This window comes from Bombina bombina, chromosome 7 (genome assembly GCF_027579735.1).
Source record: "Bombina bombina isolate aBomBom1 chromosome 7, aBomBom1.pri, whole genome shotgun sequence".
Taxonomy (NCBI): Eukaryota; Metazoa; Chordata; class Amphibia; order Anura; family Bombinatoridae; genus Bombina; species Bombina bombina.
The window spans coordinates 471,776,862-471,796,837 of record NC_069505.1 but is presented as its reverse complement, the minus strand read 5'-3'; the positions used below and the strand labels follow the sequence as shown (position 1 = coordinate 471,796,837).

The 19,976-nt window shown below is 42.4% G+C and overlaps 1 protein-coding gene across 1 annotated transcript in view; it reads left to right on the top strand.

Moving 5' to 3' along the window:
* The window catches only part of LOC128666752 (oocyte zinc finger protein XlCOF6-like), a 278,882-nt gene that overhangs the window by 117,212 nt on the left and 141,694 nt on the right, over positions 1 to 19,976 (top strand). The window contains exon 5 of the mRNA XM_053721519.1: positions 18,069 to 18,176. Coding sequence (XP_053577494.1) covers positions 18,069 to 18,176 — 108 coding nt within the window. The remainder of the gene's footprint in view (positions 1 to 18,068; positions 18,177 to 19,976) is intronic.

The following is a 19,976-nucleotide window of genomic DNA, read 5'->3' as shown; positions in this document are numbered from 1 at the left end:
TGATGCAGAAAAATTGGAAAAGCTGACAAGAAAATATCACCTGAACATCTCTTTGTAAAAAAAGGAAGATATTTGACCTCACCATTTCTTCAGCTCACCAGAGTAAGTGCTGTGCAAATAGTTATACTTCAGCTGCTGTCCAGCTTCAAGTTGGAAAAAAGGAAAGAAAAAAAATATCCAATCAGCATCAGCAGTGCTGAGGTCATGGAAGCTTTTGAATATAGATGGTGCAGGTCCTGTGTATTTCTCGATGTAGTACTTGTGTCTTTATAGATATCAATCTCAATGTTGAGGAATAAATTCCAGATGTTACTGGGAATACAAACTTCACTAATGTATATATACTGTACCAAAGGATAAAAGTGCAGTATACTCACTCTGGTACATTTCAGATGTAGGCCAGAAAATATGCATACCTTCAGTGGGTGATTCACAACCAGGCTGGGGATTAAAAATACTCCGGTACTGAAAGTGCAGAAACTCTGAGTATAAAAACAGCATATACTCACTTAGAATCCAGAAGTCGGCGATATCACAAAAACAGCAAAGATGTTTTAAGGTAATAAAAAAAGAACAGATATTTATTAATATAGCTCAACGCGTTTCAACGATTATATTGTCTTTATCAAGAGCAAAGTTTAAAAGGTAAAGGTAAAAGGCAACATTTTATTCTTTTAAACTCTGCTTTTGATAAAGACGATATAATCATTGAAACACATTGTGCTATATTAATAAATATTTGTTCTTTTTTAACTAAAAACATCCTTGCTGTTTTAGTGATATCAATGACTTCTGGATTCTAAGAAGTGAATATATGCTGTTTTTATACTCAGAGTTTTTGCACTTTCAATACTGGAGTATTTTTAATCCACAGCCTGGCTGTCAATCACCCACTGAAGGGCCGACATCTGAAATTTATCAGAGTGAGTATACTGTACTTATATCCTTTGGCTCAGTATATATATACATCAGTGAAGAAATACACAGGACCTGCGCCATCTATATTCGAAAGCTTCCATATACCAAACAGTCCCTTGGGAGAGACTGTAGGAAGGCAGCGGTCCACTTTAGAGCGGAGTATTGGTTCTTTTCAATTCTTACAGTCTTTTCTTTTACAAGATACGATGAGTCCATGGATTTCATCCTTACTTGTGGGATATCGCCTCCTGGTCAGCAGGAGGAGGCAAAGAGCACCACAGCAGAGCTGTATATATATATATATATATAGCTCCTCCCTTCCCTCGCACTCCAGTCATTCTCTTTGCCTGTGTTAGTGATAGGAAGAGGTAAAGTGAGGTGTTAGTTTAGATTCTTTAATCAAGAGTTTATTATTTTTAAATGGTACCAGTGAGTGCTATTTTATTCAGGGTAGAGCTACAGGCTTTTCAGCAATGGGAACTGGGGAGATTTTTATTCTCTCTGCGCCTCCCATACTGTTTGCTGCCCTGCTGATGGTCTTAGCATATATTTTCTAAGACGCTGTTTGTTCCCACAGATCTGCAGGAGGTGATGAAAGGAGCCTCTTCATCGTGTGGGACGAGTTCATGCTGCGCTCAGCATTAAGGTATGTGCAGTCTTGGATTCTGGGGAGACTGAGTAGCTCAGAACAGACTGGCCTTTATTTTCTATAATAGGAAGGGGTAATCATCTTGCACAAAGACGTTTACTGCATGAGTATTCCCCTATTTGTTGTGTGAGGTCGTGATAACAGTGGACTACATTATGTTATTAGCCTAGTTGCATAACATTGCACTTTAAGTGTGGGCTTGATGCTGGGGATTGTAACCGAGAGTTTTTACCCCAATGGAATCTGCCTTTAACGTTTGCGAGAAACGGGTGGTTTTGGCAAATATCAGGCAGGACATTCTCAGGGGGCACATTGGTTATTTTTCTTGCCGACTTTAGTATTTTCCCATGCGGTCTCTTACTGAGCTGAAGGAGTTAGTTTACCGCCCAAGATGGGTGGGGATTAGCGTTCGCACGCTTGTCCGCGCAGTTGGTATCTGGGTTCAGAATCGGCAGTATACCTCGAGGCTCCGGGTTTCCTAAGTCCGCTTGTTTCAGTAATATTCACAAGCGGTCTTAGGCACGCTGTACACGGAGTGATATTGGTTGACTCGTGGGGACAGGTAGGCGCCGCAGCAGAGCTGTGGCGCAGTGCATGTGACATTTTTTTGCACATAAGGCGTTACGTACTTGTGTGTTAATTCATAGGGGAAGCTAGTGTAAAATAATAGTGCTTCCCTGTTATTTTCTTGTCAAGTGCTGAGCAGTAAAACTTGTACAGCTTTATTTTTTAAAGACACAGTACACTCGTTTTTTCAAAGCCTTTGTTTTCAGTGATATTAGGCTGCTTGCTTGTTATGTTAATTACATTTATTTATCAGTACCACAACCAATATTGCTTTTGCTAATCTTTGTCATGGCTGACCTTCAGGACAGTAAATGTTCTATGTGTTTAAATGCCAATGTGGAACCCCCTGTAACTTTTTGTCCCTCATGCACTGAGAGGGCTTTACAATTTAGAGAACAAATTTTCTTTAATGCAAGTACAGTGTATCTAAGGATTTTCTCAGACTGAGGAGATTCAGGGTATGCCGCAACTTTCTCCCCATGCGTCACAGCCTTTAACGCCCGCTCAGGCGACACCGTGTTCTGCAACAGTGTCTGCTACGTTTACCCTGCAGGATATGGCTACAGTTATGTCATCTACTCTTTCAGAGGCGTTATCTGCTTTGCCAGTACTGCAAGGCAAACACAGTAGGAGAGAGGCCCATGTGGTCCGTGCGACTTCTGATGCTTTGATGGCGATCTCTGATGTACCCTCCCAGGGCTCTGAAGTGGGGGGTATGGAGGCTATGTCCGAGGGGGAACTTTCTGACTCGGGAAGTGCGTTGCCCCCGGTAGACTCGGACGTGATGTCTTTCAGGTTTAAGCTTGAACATCTCCGCCTGTTACGGGAGGTTTTGGTGGCTCTGGACGACTGTGATTCAATTGTGGTCCCCCCAGAGAAATTGAGTAAGATGGACAGGTATTTAGAAGTCCCTTCTTATTCTGACGTTTTCCCTGTTCCTAAAAGGATTTCAGAGATTATTGCTAAGGAATGGGAGAGACCGGGTATTCCATTCTCCCCTTCTCCTGTTTTCAAGAAAATGTACCCTATAGCTGACGCCATTCGGGATTCTTGGCAGACAATCCCTAAGGTGGAGGGAGCTATATCCACCTTGGCTAAACAAACTACTATCCCTATCGAGGATAGTTGTGCCTTCAAAGACCCTATGGATAAGAAGTTGGAGGGTATTCTCAAAAGGATCTATGTTCATCAGGGGTGGCTATTGCAACCAGCGGCCTGCATTGTTACAGTCACGACGGCGGCCGCTTTTTGGAAGAAATACAAGATAGACTTAAAGCTCTTAAGTTGGCTAATTCTTTTATTACTGATTCGTCCTTTCAGATTGCCAAATTGGCGGCTAAGAGTTCAGGATTTTCCATCTTAGCACGCAGAGCCTTATGGTTAAAGTCTTGGTCTGCCGTCTAAATCTAAGCTTTTGGCTATTCCTTACAAGGGGAAGACCCTGTTCGGGCCTGACTTGAAGGAGATTATTTCTGACATCACGGGAGTCAAGGGTCACCTCCTCCCTCAGGATAAAAAGCCCAATCAGAGAGAGCGACAGAGTAATTTTCGTTCCTTTCGAAATTTCAAAGGAGTTCCCTCTTCCTCTTCCACTAAACAGGAAGGGTATTTTTCACAAACCAAGTCCACTTGGAGACCCAACCAGTCTTGGAAGAAAGGTAAACAATTCAAGAAGCCAGCTGCTACTACCAAGTCAGCATCAAGGGTCAGCCCCCGATCCGGGACCGGATCTAGTAGGGGACAGACTTTCTCACTTTGTACAGGCTTGGATAAGAGATGTTCAGAATCCTTGGACACTAGAAATTGTATCTCAGGGGTATCAGTTGGAGTTCAGAAATTTTCCCCCCAGAGGAAGGTTCCTTCTTTCTTGATTATCTGCAGACCAGATAAAGAGAGAGGCGTTCTTACGTTGTGTAGAAGACCTTTTTTTCATGGGAGTAATATGTCCCATCCCAACACAGGGACAGGGGTTTTATTCAAATCTGTTTGTAGCTCCCAAAAAGGAGGGAACTTTCCGACCCATTTTAGATCTCAAAAGTCTAAACATGTTTCTCAGGGAACCATCTTTCAAGATGGAAACTATTCGTACCATTCTCCCATTGATCCAGGAGGGTCAATTTATGACTACCGTGGATCTAAAGGATGCATATATACATGTTCCTATCCACAAAGATCATCACAAGTTTCTCTGTTTTGCCTTTCTGGACAAACATTATCAGTTTGTTGCTCTTCCTTTCGGTTATGCCACAGTGCCCAGAATCTTCACAAAGGTTCTAGGGTCTCTGCTAGCGGTCCTCAGACCACGGGGCATTGCAGTGGTGCCTTATCTGGACGATATTCTGATCCAGGCGTCTTCTTATCATCTAACAAAGCTTCATACCGACATTGTTCTGTCTTTTCTAAGGACTCACGGGTGGAACGTGAATCTAGAAAAGAGTTTTTTAGTTCCACAGACCAGGGTTCCTTTCTTAGGAACTCTAATCGACGGACGTCAGAAAGTTAAAGATTCTGAATACATGCCGACCCCCTTCAGTCCAATCCTCGGCCATCAGTGGCTCAGTGCATGGAGGCAATTGGATTGATGGTGGCGGCAATGGACATCATTCCGTTTGCTTGTTTTCATCTCAGACCTCTACAACTGAGCATGCTAAGTCAGTGGAATGGAGATTATGCAAATTTGTCTCCTCAAATAGATTTAGATCAGGAGACAAGAGACTCTCTTCTATGGTGGTTGTCAGCGGATCATCTGTCCCCAGGGACATGCTTCCGCAGGCCCTCATGGGTGATGGTGACAACGGACGCCAGCCTGATAGGGTGTTGAGCAGTCTGGAACTCCCTGAGAGCTCAGGGTGTGTGGACTAGATCGGAGTATCTCCTTCCCATTAATATCCTGGAGTTGAGAGCAATATTCAGTGCGCTTCAAGCTTGGCCTCAGTTGGCTTAGGCCAAATTCATCAGATTCCAATCGGACAACATTACGACTGTAGCTTACATCAATCATCAGGGAGGAACCAGGAGTTCCTTAGCGATGACAGAAGTGGCCAAGATAATTCAGTGGGCGGAGGCTCACTCTTGTTATCTGTCGGCGATCTACATCCCAGGAGTGGAAAACTGGGAAGCGGATTTTCTGAGCAGACAGACATTTCATCCGGGAGAGTGGGAACTCCATCCGGAGGTATTTGCCGACCTAATTCTCAGATGGGGCAGGCCAGAGTTGGATCTCATGGCATCTCGTCAGAATGCCAAGCTTCCGAGATACAGGTCCAGGGATTCCCAGGCCGAGCTGATAGATGCCTTGGCAGTGCCTTGGTCCTTCAGCCTAGCTTATGTTTTTCCACCATTTGCTCTCCTTCCCCGGGTGATTGCTCAAGTCAATCAGGAGAGGGCATCAGTGATACTAATCGCCCCTGCGTGGCCTCGCAGGACTTGGTATGCCAATCTGGTGGACATGTCATCTCAGCCACCGTGGAAGCTTCCATTGAGGGAAGACCTCATTTAGGGACCCTTCCATCATCCAAATCTAGTTTCTTCCCAGCTAACTGCTTGGAGATTGAACGCTTGATTTTATCTAAGCGAGGGTTCTCTGATTCGGTCATTGATACCTTGATTCAGGCACGTAAGCCTGTTACTAAAAAGATTTACCATAAGATATGGCGTAAATATCTTTATTGGTGTGAATCCAAGGGCTACTCTTGGAGTAGGGATAGGATTCCCAGGATTTTGTCTTTTCTCCAAGTCGGATTGGAGAAAGGTTTGTCAGCGAGTTCCTTAAAGGGACAGATTTCTGCTTTGTCTGTTTTGTTACACAAGGGTCTGGCAGATGTTCCAGATGTTCAATCTTTTTGTCAGGCTCTGACTAGAATCAGACCTGTGTTTAGACCGATTGCCCCTCCTTGGAGTTTGAATTTAGTTCTTAATGTTCTTCAAGGGGTTCCGTTCGAACCTATGCATTCCATAGATATTAAGTTGTTATCTTGGAAGGTTTTGTTTTTGGTTGCTATTTCTTCTGCTCGCAGAGTTTCTGAGCTTTCTGCATTACAATGTGATTCTCCTTATCTTATTTTCCATGCAGATAAGGTGGTGTTACGTACCACACCTGGTTTTCTTCCTAAGGTTGTTTCTAATAATAATATTAATCAGGAAATTGTTGTTCCTTCATTATGTCCTAATCCTTCTTCTAAGAAGGAGCGTTTGTTACATAATTTGGACGTTGTCTGTGAATTTTACTTGCAGGCGACTAAGGATTTTCGTCAATCGTCTTCCTTTGTCGTTTCTTCTGGGAAACGCAGGGCTCAGAAAGCTACAGCTACCTCTTTCTTTTTGGCTGAAGAGTATCATCCACCTTGCTTATGAGACTGCTGGACAGCAGCCTCCAGAAAGATTTACTGCTCATTCCACTAGGGTTGTGGCTTCCTCATGGGCATTCAAAAATGATGCTTCTGTTGAACAGATTTGCAATGCTACAACTTGGTTGTCTCTTCACACTTTTTCCAAATTTTACAAATTCGATACTTTTGCCTCGTCTGAGGCTGTTCTTTGGAGGAAAGTTCTTAAAGCAGTGGTGCCTTCTGTTTAGGTTCCCTGTCTTGTCCCTCCCTTTCATCCGTGTACTATAGCTTTGGTATTGTATCCCACAAGTAAGGATGAAATCCGTGGACTCATCGTATCTTGTAAAAGAAAAGGAAATTTATTCTTATTTGAAAAAATTGATTTCTTTTACGATACGATGAGTCCACGGCCCAGCCTGTTTTTATAAGACAGGTTTTCTTTTTTTGTTAAACTCCAGTCACCTCTGCACCTTGGCTTTTCCTTTCTCTTTCTAACTTCGGTCGAATGACTGGAGTGGGAGGGAAGGGAGGAGCTATATATACAGCTCTGCTGTGGTGTTCTTTGCCTCCTCCTGCTGACCAGGAGGCGATATCCCACAAGTAAGGATGAAATCCGTGGACTCATCGTATCATAAAATAAATCAATTTATCAGGTAAGAATACATTTCCTTTTTGTATTAACATCTCAAATTGTCTGTATTTGTTTTTGCTAAAGTGCTGAGGTCATGCTTTGCCTTTGCTGTGATCTCATGAGATTTTATACAACTTACTTATGACAGTCTACTTCAATTTGTATTGTTTAAAAAGATGGATAATCCCTTTTATTACCCATTCCCCAGTTTTGCACAACCAACACAGTTATAATAATACACTTTTTACCTCTGTGATTACCTGTTATCTAAGCCTCTGCAGACTGACTCCTTTTCTCAGTTCTTTTGACAGATTGGCATTTTAGCCCATCAGTGCTGACTTATAAATAACTCCACCGGAGTGAACATAATGCTATCTATATGACACACATGAAGTAGCACTGTCTAACTGTGAAAAATGTCAAAAGTTGGTTTTCAAGGGTTTAGAATGCATTTTGACCCTACCTAGATTTAGCTTTCAACAAAAAATACCAAGATAGCAAAGCAAATGTTATGATAAAAGTAAATTGGAAATTTGCTTAAAATTACATGCCCTATCTGAATCATGAAAGTTTAATTTTGACTAAAATAGGAAAATAACATGACTGTTCCTGCACATGACAGATGCACACTCCCTAGCTTGTCCTGGGACAAGCATCCTGATTGCTGCTTAAAGTCTCTTTACAGTGGGGTGTGAATACTTAGGAAATTTTAGGTAAAAAAAATCTTCCTTTTTTTCACAGATATGTTCAGGTGATATTTTCTAGTCAGCATTTTACAGCTATACTGCATCACTTGTGCATCATCATTTGGGTATCATGTCCCTTTAATGTATCAAGTTGTAAATTCATTATTAATTGTTTTTGGTGTAAAATTAAAACCATGAAATGTTTTAACGAATTGATCTAACAGGTGATATTAAATCTGACGTAGTTTATAATACTGAAGATCCGAGTGTAATGTTGCAGCAGAAAGCCGCAGAGCAGGAAATGTGTGAAGGTGGCAATGCAGGTAAGTGCATGCATTATTTCGGAAAATAAATTCCTGGGTAAGGAGCAGCAAGAGTGACCAGGGGAAGATTGATCAGTTTGCGAGCAGAATGTCAATAGCCTGGACTTCAGACCAGAAACTTTCAGTATAGGTGGGGATACCACAGGCTAAGTCAGCAATTTTTAATGCCGAAATAAGAGTAAATCAGCTACTTGTACTCCATTTAATACACCCCAGCAGGTAAAATGGATAATTGGGAAAAAATTAAAGGTGAGAATCTTTTTGGGTAAACTGTCCCTTTCAAGGAAAATTTGCAGTTCCTTTAATAAATCGAGTTTTCATTCTTCCCGGTTAGTATTTTTTAGATGGTATAACTTTTTATGATTGATGTATTACACCATATTGATTTATTTATTCCAAGGTTTATTGGAGACAGAGGTGGTTTTCCAATCCTAGGGAAGTCTGTGCAGCTACTGGTTAAGTATTGTCCCCATGTCGGGTATAGGGGCTGTTGGAATTCTAGTGCTGCGTTGTCCCCATGTCAGGTATATGGGCTGTTAGAATACTTGTGCTATATTGTCCTCATGTCAGGTATAGGGGCTGTTTGAATACTAGTGCTGTATTGTACCCATGTCAGGTATAGGGGCTGTTGGAATACTAGTGCTGTATTGTCCCCATGTCAGGTATAGGGTCTGTTGGAATACTAGTGCTGTATTGTCCCCATGTCAGGTATAAGGACTGTTGGAATACTAGTGCTGTATTGTCCCCAGGTCAGGTATTGGATTTGTTGGAATATTAGTGCTGTATTGTCCACATGTCAGGTATAGGGGCTGTTGGAATACTAGCATCGTATTGTCCCCAGGTCAGGTATAGGCGCTGTTGGAATACTAGTGCTGTATTGTCCACATGTCAGGTATAGGGGCTGTTGGAATACTAGTGCTGTATTGTCCCCAGGTCAGGTATTGGATTTGTTGGAATATTAGTGCTGTATTGTCCACATGTCAGGTATAGGGGCTGTTGGAATACTAGCATTGTATTGTCCCCAGGTCAGGTATAGGGGCTGTTGGAATACTAGTGCTGTATTGTCCAGATGTCAGGTATAGGGGCTGTTTGAATACTAGCATTGTATTGTCCCCAGGTCAGGTATAGGGGTTGTTGGAATACTAGTGCTGAATTGTCCACATGTCAGGTATAGGGGCTGTTGGAATACTAGTGCTGTATAATCCCAATGTCAGGTTTCAATTTACTTATTTTATCATATTTGGTTCTTTGTAATGTTATTCTTTGGTGAAGAGATACCTATGTAGGTAGCGTGCATGTCACTGCAGGACAGCAAATAGAGCTGCTATCTAGTGATCTTGCTAATTGCTGCCATATAGTGCTGAAGACGTGCACACTCCTGAACTTACATCCCTGCTTTTCAACAAAATTTTTAGAGAATCAAGAATATTTTATAATAGAAGTAAATTAGAAAGTTGTGTCCCCTTTAAAATACAAACTGCTGGCTTATGACTATTCACACCTGCATGGGCTTGACAATCCAAAAAGAGATTGTAATTCACTAACTGAGGCTGTTCCAGTACACTGCATACTGTTACAAGGAAGATACATATGGAAAATGCATAACAAATAAAGCTTTACTTAAATTTGAGATTGCAAATAACAGTTTGGAGACTGCTAGACAGACACTGCATTAGACATTTTCCAACCTTCAGTTACCAATAATTAAAAAGGTCTAAGAACAACTCCTATATATAAAAAGGGAATAATACTGTAGACATCATTGCATAAAAAATCACATTAGCTAACTAAGCAACTAGTCGCCTAGAAAGTCATACGCCTAGATTACAAGTCTTGCGTTAGTGTTAAAAAGCAGCGTTGAGAGGTCCCAACGCTGCTTTTTAACGCCCGCTGGTATTACGAGTCTGGCAGGTACAGGTGTACCGCTCACCTTTTTTTTTTGCAACTCGAAAATACTGCAAATCCACTTACGTCAATTGCGTATCCTATCTTTTCAATGGGGTCAACTTGGTATTACGAGTCTTCCTAAAAGTGAGCGGTACACCCTCTCCTGTCAAGACTCCTACCGCATTTAAAAGTCAGTAGTTAAGAGTTTTATGGGCTAACGCCGTAGTATAAAACTCTTAAAGGGACACTTAACCCAATTTTTTTCTTTTGTGATTCAGATAGAGCATGCAATTTTAAGCAACTTTCTAATTTACTCCTATTAGCAATTTTTCTTTGTTCCCTTGCTATCTTTATTTGAAAAAGAAGGCATCTAAGTTTTTTGTTTGTTTCAGTACTCTGGACAGCACTTTTTTATTGGTGGATTATATTATCCACCAATCAGCAAGGACAACCCAGGCTGTTCACCAAAAATGGGCCGGCATCTAAACTTACATTCTTGCAGTTCAAATAAAGATACCAAGAGAATGAAGAAAATTTGATAATAGGAGTAAATTAGAAAGTTGCTTAAAATGTCATGCTCTATCTGAATCACAAAAGAAAAAATTTGGGTACAGTGTCCCTTTAACTAAAGTTCTAAAAAGTACACTAACACCCATAAACTACCTATTAACCCCTAAACCGAGGCCCCCCCCACATCGCAAACACTAAAATAAAAAATGTAACCCCTAATCTGCCGAACCGGACATCGCCGCCACGTCAATAAATGTATTAACCCCTAAACCGCCGCACTCCCGCCTCGCAAACACTAGTTAAATATTATTAACCCCTAATCTGCCATCCCTAACATCGCCGACACCTACCTACATTTATTAACCCCTAATCTGCCGCCCGCACTATATTAGATGTACTGTATTAACCCCTAAATCTAAGTCTAACCCTAACACCCCCCTAACTTTGCATCAGCCAATATGATTTTTTTCTACCTTAATTCCGATTGGCTGATAGAATTCTATCAGCCAATCGGAATTTAAGGGACGCCATCTTGGATGACGTCACTTAAAGGTACCGTCATTTAGTCGTCGGATCAAGAAAGAAGAGGATGCTCCGCGTCGGATGTCTTGAAGATGGACCCGCTCCGCGCCGGAAGGATGAAGATAGAAGATGCCGTCTGGATGAAGACTTCTGCCCATCTGGAGGACCTCTTCTGCCCGGCTTTGATGAAGACTTCTGCCAGTCTGGAGGACCACTTCGCCTGGCTTCGTTAAGGACTTCGGCCCGGTTGGGTGAGGACGTCTCAAGGTAGGGTGATCTTCAAGGGGTTAGTGTTAGGTTTTATTAAGGGGGGATTGGGTGGGTTTTAGAGTAGGGTTGGGTGTGTGGGTTTTAATGTTGGGGGGTATTGTATTTTTTTTTTACAGGTAAAAGAGCTGATTACTTTGGGGCAATGCCCCTCAAAAGCCCTTTCTTCTACCTAGATATGACGAGTCCACGGATTCATCCTTACTTGTGGGATATTATCCTCCTGCTAACAGGAAGTGGCAAAGAGCACCACAACAGAGCTGTATATATAGCTCCTCCCTTCTCTCCACCCCCAGTCATTCTCTTTGCCTATACTAGTAATAGGAAGAGGTAAAGTGAAAGAGGTGTTAAAATGATAGTTTTTAGTTTCTTCAATCAAGAATTTTTTATTTTAAATGGTACCGGTGAGTACTATTTTCCCTCAGGCAGCATATAGAAGATTTCTGCCTGGAGGTTGATGATCTTAGCAGATGTCACTAAGATCCATATGAGTTCCCACAGAATGGCTGAGGAGTACTAGAGAAGCTTCAGTGTGGGGAACGTTTTCATGCTACAAGCATTGAGGTATGTTCAGTCATTTACTTCTTTAGAGACTGCAATATTTCAGAACAGGCTGACATAGTTCCCAAGAGGGAAGGGGTAAGCAGTAAACTTATAGACATAAGAAGTGGTATTACTGGAGACCTGTGTATTTAAGTGTTATGGGCTAAATGCAGCAAGAAAATAATGGCAGCATGGTTTAGGCAGTGGGGCAGCATAATGGTTTTTATTGCCAAACGGTTAATATCACTGGTGTTTGTGCATGTGCTGGGGGTTCACATGGCTATTTTATACAATTAGGGCTAAGCGTACAACTATACCTATTGAGGACAGTTGTGCTTTCAATGTTCCTATGGATAAAAAAAATTAGAGGGTCTTCTAAAGAAATTGTTTATTCATCAGGGTTTTCTTCTACAACCTATAGCTTGCATTGTTCCAGTTACTACTGCAGCAGCTTTTTGGTTTGAGGCTCTAGAGGAGTATCTTAAGGTTGAGACCCAATTAGATGATATTTTGGATAGAATTAAGGCTCTCAAGCTCACTAATTCTTTTAGTACAGATGCCGCTTCTCAAATGGCTAAATTAGCGGTGAAAAATGCAGGCTTTGCCATCTTAGCGCGTAGAGCATTATGGCTCAAGTCTTGGTCTGCTGATGTGTCATCAAAGTTTAAGCTGTTAGCTATTCCTTTTAAGGGTAAGACCCTATTCGGGCCTGAATTAAAGGAAATCATTTCTGACATTACTGGAGGTAAAGGTCATGCCCTACCTCAGGATAAGGCTGTTAAGATGAGGGTTAAACAAAATAATTTTCGTTCCTTTCGAAACTTTAAAGGAGGACCCTCTGCTTCCTCTTCCGCCACAAAGCAGGAAGGGAATTTTGATCAATCCAAGTCAGTCTGGAGACCTAACCAGGCCTGGAATAAAGGTAAACAAGCCAAGAAGCCCACTGTTGCTACCAAGACAGCATGAAGGGGCAGCCCCTGACCCGGGACCGGATTTAGTAGGAGGCAGACTTTCTCTCTTCACTCAGGCTTGGGCAAGGGATGTTCAGGATCCCTGGGCATTGGAAATTGTGACCCAGGGGTATCAGCTAGAATTCAAGAATTTTCTCCCAAGAGAGAGATTTCATCTTTCACTTTTGTCTGTAGCCCAGACAAAAAAAAAGAGGCGTTCTTACGCTGTGTAAAAGAAATGATCCAGGAAGGTCAATATATGACCACAGTGGACCTAAAGGATGCATATCTTCACATTCCTTTCCACAAGGATCATCATCAGTTCCTAAGATTTGCCTTTCTAGACGAACACTATCAGTTTGTGGCCCTTTCTTTCAGGTTGGCCACAGCTCCCAGAGTCTTCCCAAAGGTGCTAGGGTCCCTTCTGGCGGTTTTCAGGCTGCGGGGCATAGCAGTGGCGCCTTATCTGGACGATATTTTGATCCAGGCGTCAACTTATCATCTGACCAAATCTCACACGGACATCGTGCCATTTCTAACAACTCACGGTTGGAAAGTGAATGTAGAAAAGATTTCACTAGTTCCACAGACGAGTTCCTTTCTTGGGAACTCTGATAGACTCGGTTATTCATAAAAATATTTCTGACGGAGGTCAGAAAGTCAAAGATTCTAAATACTTGCCGAGCACTTCAGTCCATTCCTCGGCCATCAGTGGCTCAGTCTATGGAGGTCATTGGATTAATGGTAGCGGCAATGGTCATCGTTTCGTTTGCTCGCTTTCATCTCAGACCACTGCAGCTGTGCATGCTCAGACAGTGGAATGGGGATTATGCGAATTTATCTCCTCAGATAAATCTGGATCAAGAGACAAGAGACTCTCTTCTTTGGTGGTTGTCACCGGATCATCTGCCCCAGGGAATGTGCTTCCACAGGCCAGCATTGGTAATAGTGACGACGGATGCCAGCCTCTTGGGCTGGGGTGCAGTCTGGAATTCCCTGAAAGCTCAGGATGTGTGGACTCAGGAGGAGTCTCTACTTCCAATCAATATTATGGAACTGAGAGGAATATTCAATGCGCTTCAGGCGTGGCCTCAGTTGGCTTTGGCCAAATTCATAAGTTTTTAGTCGGACAATATCACGACTGTAGCATATGTCAATCATCAAGGGGGAACAAGGAGTTCTCTAGCGATGATAGAGGTTTCAAAGATAATCCGATGGGCAGAGGCTCACTCTTGCCAACTATCAGCAGTCTATATCCCAGGAGTAGAGAACTGGGAAGTGGATTTTCTAAGTCGTCAGACTTTTCATCCGGGGGAGTGGGAATTTCATCCGGAGGTGTTCGCATCATTGATCCGTCAATGGGGCACACCGGAATTGGATCTGATGGCATCTCGTCAGAATGCCAAACTTCCTCGTTACGGGTCCAGGTCAAGGGATCCCCAAGCGGTACTGATAGATGCTCTAGCAGTACCTTGGTTGTTCAACCTGGCTTATGTGTTTCCGCCATTTCCTCTCCTTCCCCTTCTGATTGCAAGAATCAAACAGGAGAGAGCTTCAGTAATCCTGATAGCTCCTGCGTGGCCACGCAGGACTTGGTATGCAGATCTAGTGGAAATGTCATCTCTGCCTCCGTGGAAACTACCATTGAGACAGGACCTTCTCATTCAAGGTCCGTTCCAGCATCCAAATCTAAATTCTCTGCAGCTGACTGCTTGGAGATTGAACGCTTAGTTTTATATAAGCGGGGATTCTCTGAGTCGGTCATTGATACTTTGATTCAGGCTCGCAAGCCTGTCACGAGAAAGATTTACCATAAGATATGGCGTAAATATCTTTATTGGTGCGAATCCAAGGGCTACTCATGGAGTAGGATTAAGATTCCTAGGATTTTGGCTTTTCTCCTAGAAGGATTGGAGAAGGGATTATCAGCTAGTTCCTTAAAGGGACAAATTTCTGCTTGGTCAGTTTTACTACACAAGCGTCTGGCGGATGTCCCAGACATTCAGTCTTTTTGTCAAGCCTTAATTAGAATCAAGCATGTGTTTAAACCTATTGCTCTGCCATGGAGTTTGAATTTAATTCTCAATGTTCTTCAAGGGGTTCCGTTTGAACCCATGCATTCCATCGATATTAAACTATTATCTTGGAAAGTTTTGTTTTTAGTTGCTATCTCTTTGGCTCGAAGAGTTTCTGAGCTTTCTGCGTTGCAATGTGATTTGCCTTATCTTATATTCCATTCTGATAAGGTGGTTTTGCGTACTAAACCTGGATTTCTTCCTAAGGTTGTTTCTAATAAGAATATTAATCAGGAAATTGTGGTTCCTTCCTTGTGTCCTAATCCTTCTTCTAAGAAGGAACGTCTCTTACATAACTTGGACGTTGTCTGTGAATTTTACTTGCAGGCGACCAAGGATTTCCGACAAACATCTTCTCTATTCGTTGTTTATTCTGGAAGACGTAGGGGTCAAAAGCTAAGGCTACCGCTCTTTCTTTTTGGCATTATCCGCCTGGCATAAGAGACTGCTGGACAGCAGCCCCCTGAAAAGGTTACGGCTCATTCTACTAGAGCTGTGGCTTCCACATGGGCTTTTAAAAATGATGCTTTTGTTGAACAGATTTGTAAGGCTGCGACTTGGTCCTCCCTTCATACTTTTTCCAAATTTGATACTTTTGCTTCTTCTGAGGCTATTTTTGGGAGAAAAGTTCTTCAAGCAGTGGTGCCTTCCGTTTAGATATCTGTCTTGTCCCTCCCGTTCAACCGTGTCCTGTTGCTTTGGTATTGTATCCCACAAGTAAGGATGGATCCGTGGACTCGTCGTATCTAGTAGAAGAAAAGGAAATTTATGCTTACCTGATAAATTGATTTCTTCTATGATACGACGAGTCCACGGCCCTCCCTGTCATTTTAGACAGATTATATTTTTGTTTTTCTAAACGGCAGTCACCTCTGCACCTTTTAGCTTTTCTTTTCTCTTCCTATGCCTTCGGTTGAATGACTGGGGGTGGAGAGAAGGGAGGAGCTATATATATACAGCTCTGCTGTGGTGCTCTTTGCCACTTCCTGTTAGCAGGAGGATAATATCCCACAAGTAAGGATGAATCCATGGACTTGTCGTATCGTAAAATAAATCAATTTATCAGGTAAGCATAAATTTCCTTTTTATTTTGGGGGGCTTTTTTATTTTATTAGGGGGATTAGATTAGGTGTAATTAGGTTAAAAAACTTGTAATTATTTTATTATTTTCTGTAATTTTAGTGCTTTTTTGTACTTTAGTTTATTTTTTTTAATTGTAATTAATTTAATTATAGTTAATGTAGGTAATTAATTTAATTATAGTGTAGTGTTAGGTGTAATTGTTACTTAGGTTAGGTTTTATTTTACAGGTACTTTTGTATTTATTTTAACTAGTTAGCTATTAAATAGTTAATAACTATTTAATAACTATTGTACCTAGTTAAAATAAATACAAAGTTGCCTGTAAAATAAAAATAAACCCTAAAATAGCTACAATGTAATTATAATTTATATTGTAGCTAGCTTAGGGTTTATTTTATAGGTAAGTACATTTGATTTTAAATAGGAATAATTTATTTAATTGTAGTTTATTTTATTTAGATTTATTTAAATGATATTTAAGTTAGGGAGTGTTAGGGTTAGGGTTAGACTTAGGTTTAGGGGTTAATACATTTAATATAATGGTGGCGACGTTGTTTGCAGCAGATTAGGGGCTAATAAGAGTAGTTAGGTTGTAGCGACATTGGGGGCGGCAGATTAGGGGTTAATAAATATAATGTAGGTGTCGGCGATGTTAGGGGCAGCAGATTAGGGGTTCATAGGTATAATATAGGTGGCGGCGGTGTCCGGAGAGGCAGATTAGGGGTTAATAATATAATGCAGGTGGCGGCGATGTTGGGGGCGGCAGATTAGGGGTTAATAAGTGTAATATAGGGGTGTTTAGACTCGGGGTTCATGTTAGGGTGTTAGGTGTAGACATAAAATGTGTTTCCCCATAGGAATCAATGGGGCTGCGTTAGGAGCTGAACGCTGCTTTTTTGCAGGTGTTAGGTTTTTTTTCAGCCGGCTCTGCCCCATTGTTTCCTATGGGGAAATCGTGCACGAGCACGTTTAGCCAGCTCACCGCTACCGTAAGCAGCGCTGGAATTAAGGTGAGATGTGGAGCTAAATTTTGCTCAACGCTCACTTTTCTGTGGCTAACGGCGGGTTTGAAAAAACCTTTAATACCAGCGTTGTCTGTAGGTGAGTGGTGAGCATAAACTGCTCGTTGGCACCGCACAGCTTTACCGACAAAACTCGTAATCTACCCGACTGTCACCCAACACCAGCCCCCTTGAAGAACAAGACAGACAGAATATTAGTGTACACATCCGTACTGTTAAGGGGTTAATCTGCCCAGTACGCTACCAAAAGTCCAAAATGTAAATACATTGAGTTCAAGGTGACCCCAGAGCTACAAGGAGAGGCAACCTTTGGTCAGCAGAGATCTTACTAATAGCCGCAAATGTCTCTGTACAGTTCCATCCAGCTGTAGCCCATGCCAATAAACCAGGATCTACACAACAGAAACCTCAGGTACTAATTTCTCAAGAGTCTACATAGAGTGCAGGCTGTCCTCTCCCACCACTGCTTGTGCAACATTTTCTGGCTCAGCCACTTTTTTAATTCACAGGTCAGCCTTCAGACCACACACAAGTTAGTCCACCGCACTGTTAATCAGCATCACAGGCCTTGGAAGACAGAATAATCACAGAGACATTGTAGTCATCTAGGAATTGAGGAGGCATCTGTTGAACCTTCTTTGTGAGAGTATCAAGTCTGTTCTCCAGTCTCTGCTTGTGTGCGGTCAGCACCATTTAAAGGTGACACAAAAATGCTTCCTCCATATTGTTCAGGATAGTAAGATAGGAAACATTTGTTTTTCTCTCTTATTCAGTCCCAAGCCACCATAGGAAGCTTGTAGAACTCTAGATTGTTGGCTTACAAACGTTATAGCACTTGCAGTACTATGATACAACAGGAGCCCACAAGTTTCCTGCCGGGGGGTAAGTGAGGATGCTGGAACCTCAGATAAAAGCTGCCAGGTGTCACAAAAAACAGCTCAATCAATGCAAAAATGTAATTAGATTCAGGCTCATCAAATCTGAGATCAGGATTACCCAATAAGAGGGAGATAGTCCACTGACTTATTTAGAGGTTGGAGCAATACAAAATATTACAATTAGAAACAGTATTTGTTTCCCTTTTTTATTTATTTATTTTTGCTTTAGGTGAAAACAATGCTAAAATTTCATCTTACACAGAACAAACAGAAGATCAGTGGCTAAGAAATATAACTGAAAAACCAGAGCAGGAAATCTGTGATAATATTAATACGGGTAAGTGTATGTGTGTGATGTGTCTGAGGGATATAGGGTACAGGTGAGTGTATGTGTGTGATGTGTCAGGGATACAGGGTACAGGTGAGTGTATGTGTGTGATGTGTCTGAGGGATACAGGGTACAGGTGAGTGTATGTGTGTGATGTGTCTGAGGGATACAGGTGAGTGTATGTGTGTGATGTATCTGAGGGATATAGGGTACAGGTGAGTGTATGTGTGTGATGTGTCTGAGGGATACAGGGTACAGGTGAGTATGTGTGTGTGATGTGTCTGAGGGATATAGGGTACAGGTGAGTGTATGTGTGTGATGTGTCAGGGATACAGGGTACAGGTGAGTGTATGTGTGTGATGTGTCTGAGGGATACAGGGTACAGGTTAGTGTATGTGTGTGATGTGTCTGAGGGATACAGGGTACAGGTGAGTGTATGTGTGTGATGTGTCTGAGGGATATAGGGTACAGGTGAGTGTATGTGTGTGATGTGTCAGGGATACAGGGTACAGGTGAGTGTATGTGTGTGATGTGTCTAAGGGATATAGGGTACAGGTGAGTGTGTGATGTGTCTGAGGGATACAGGGTACAGGTGAGTGTATGTGTGTGATGTGTCTGAGGGATATAGGGTACAGGTGAGTGTGTGATGTGTCTGAGGGATACAGGGTACAGGTGAGTGTATGTGTGTGATATGTCTGAGGGATATAGGGTACAGGTGAGTGTATGTGTGTGATGTATCAGGGATACAGGGTACAGGTGAGTGTATGTGTGTGTGATGTGTCTGAGGGATATAGGGTACAGGTGAGTGTATGTGTGTGATGTGTCAGGGATACAGGGTACAGGTGAGTGTATGTGTGTGATGTGTCTGAGGGATACAGGGTACAGGTGAGTGTATGTGTGTGATGTGTCTGAGGGATATAGGGTACAGGTGAGTGTGTGTGATGTGTGTGAGGGATACAGGGTACAGGTGAGTGTATGTGTGTGATGTGTCTGAGGGATATAGGGTACAGGTGAGTGTATGTGTGTGATGTGTCAGGGATACAGGGTACAGGTGAGTGTATGTGTGTGATGTGTCTGAGGGATATAGGGTACAGGTGAGTGTGTGATGTGTCTGAGGGATACAGGGTACAGGTGAGTGTATGTGTGTGATGTGTCTGAGGGATATAGGGTACAGGTGAGTGTGTGATGTGTCTGAGGGATACAGGGTACAGGTGAGTGTATGTGTGTGATGTGTGTGAGGGATACAGGGTACAGGTGAGTGTATATGTGTGATGTGTCTGAGGGATACAGGATACAGGTGAGTGTATGTGTGTGATGTGTATGAGGGACACAGGGTACAGGTGAGTGTATGTGTGTGATGTGACTGAGGGATACAGGGTACAGGTGAGTGTATGTGTGTGATGTGTGTGAGGGATACAGGGTACAGGTGAGTGTATATGTGTGATGTGTCTGAGGGATACAGGGTACAGGTGATTGTATGTGTGTGATGTGTCTGAGGGATACAGGGTACAGGTGAGTGTGTGTGTGTGATGTGTGTGAGGGATACAGGGTACAGGTGAGTGTATATGTGTGTGATGTGTCTGAGGGATACAGGTGAGTGTATGTGTGTGATGTGTCTGAGGGATACAGGGTACAGGTGAGTGTATGTGTGTGATGTGTGTGAGGGATACAGGGTACAGGTGAGTGTACTTGTGTGATGTGTCTGAGGGATACAGGGTACAGGTGAGTATACTTGTGTGATGTGTCTGAGGGATACAGGGTATAGGTGAGTGTATGTGTGTGATGTGTCTGAGGGATACAGGGTACAAG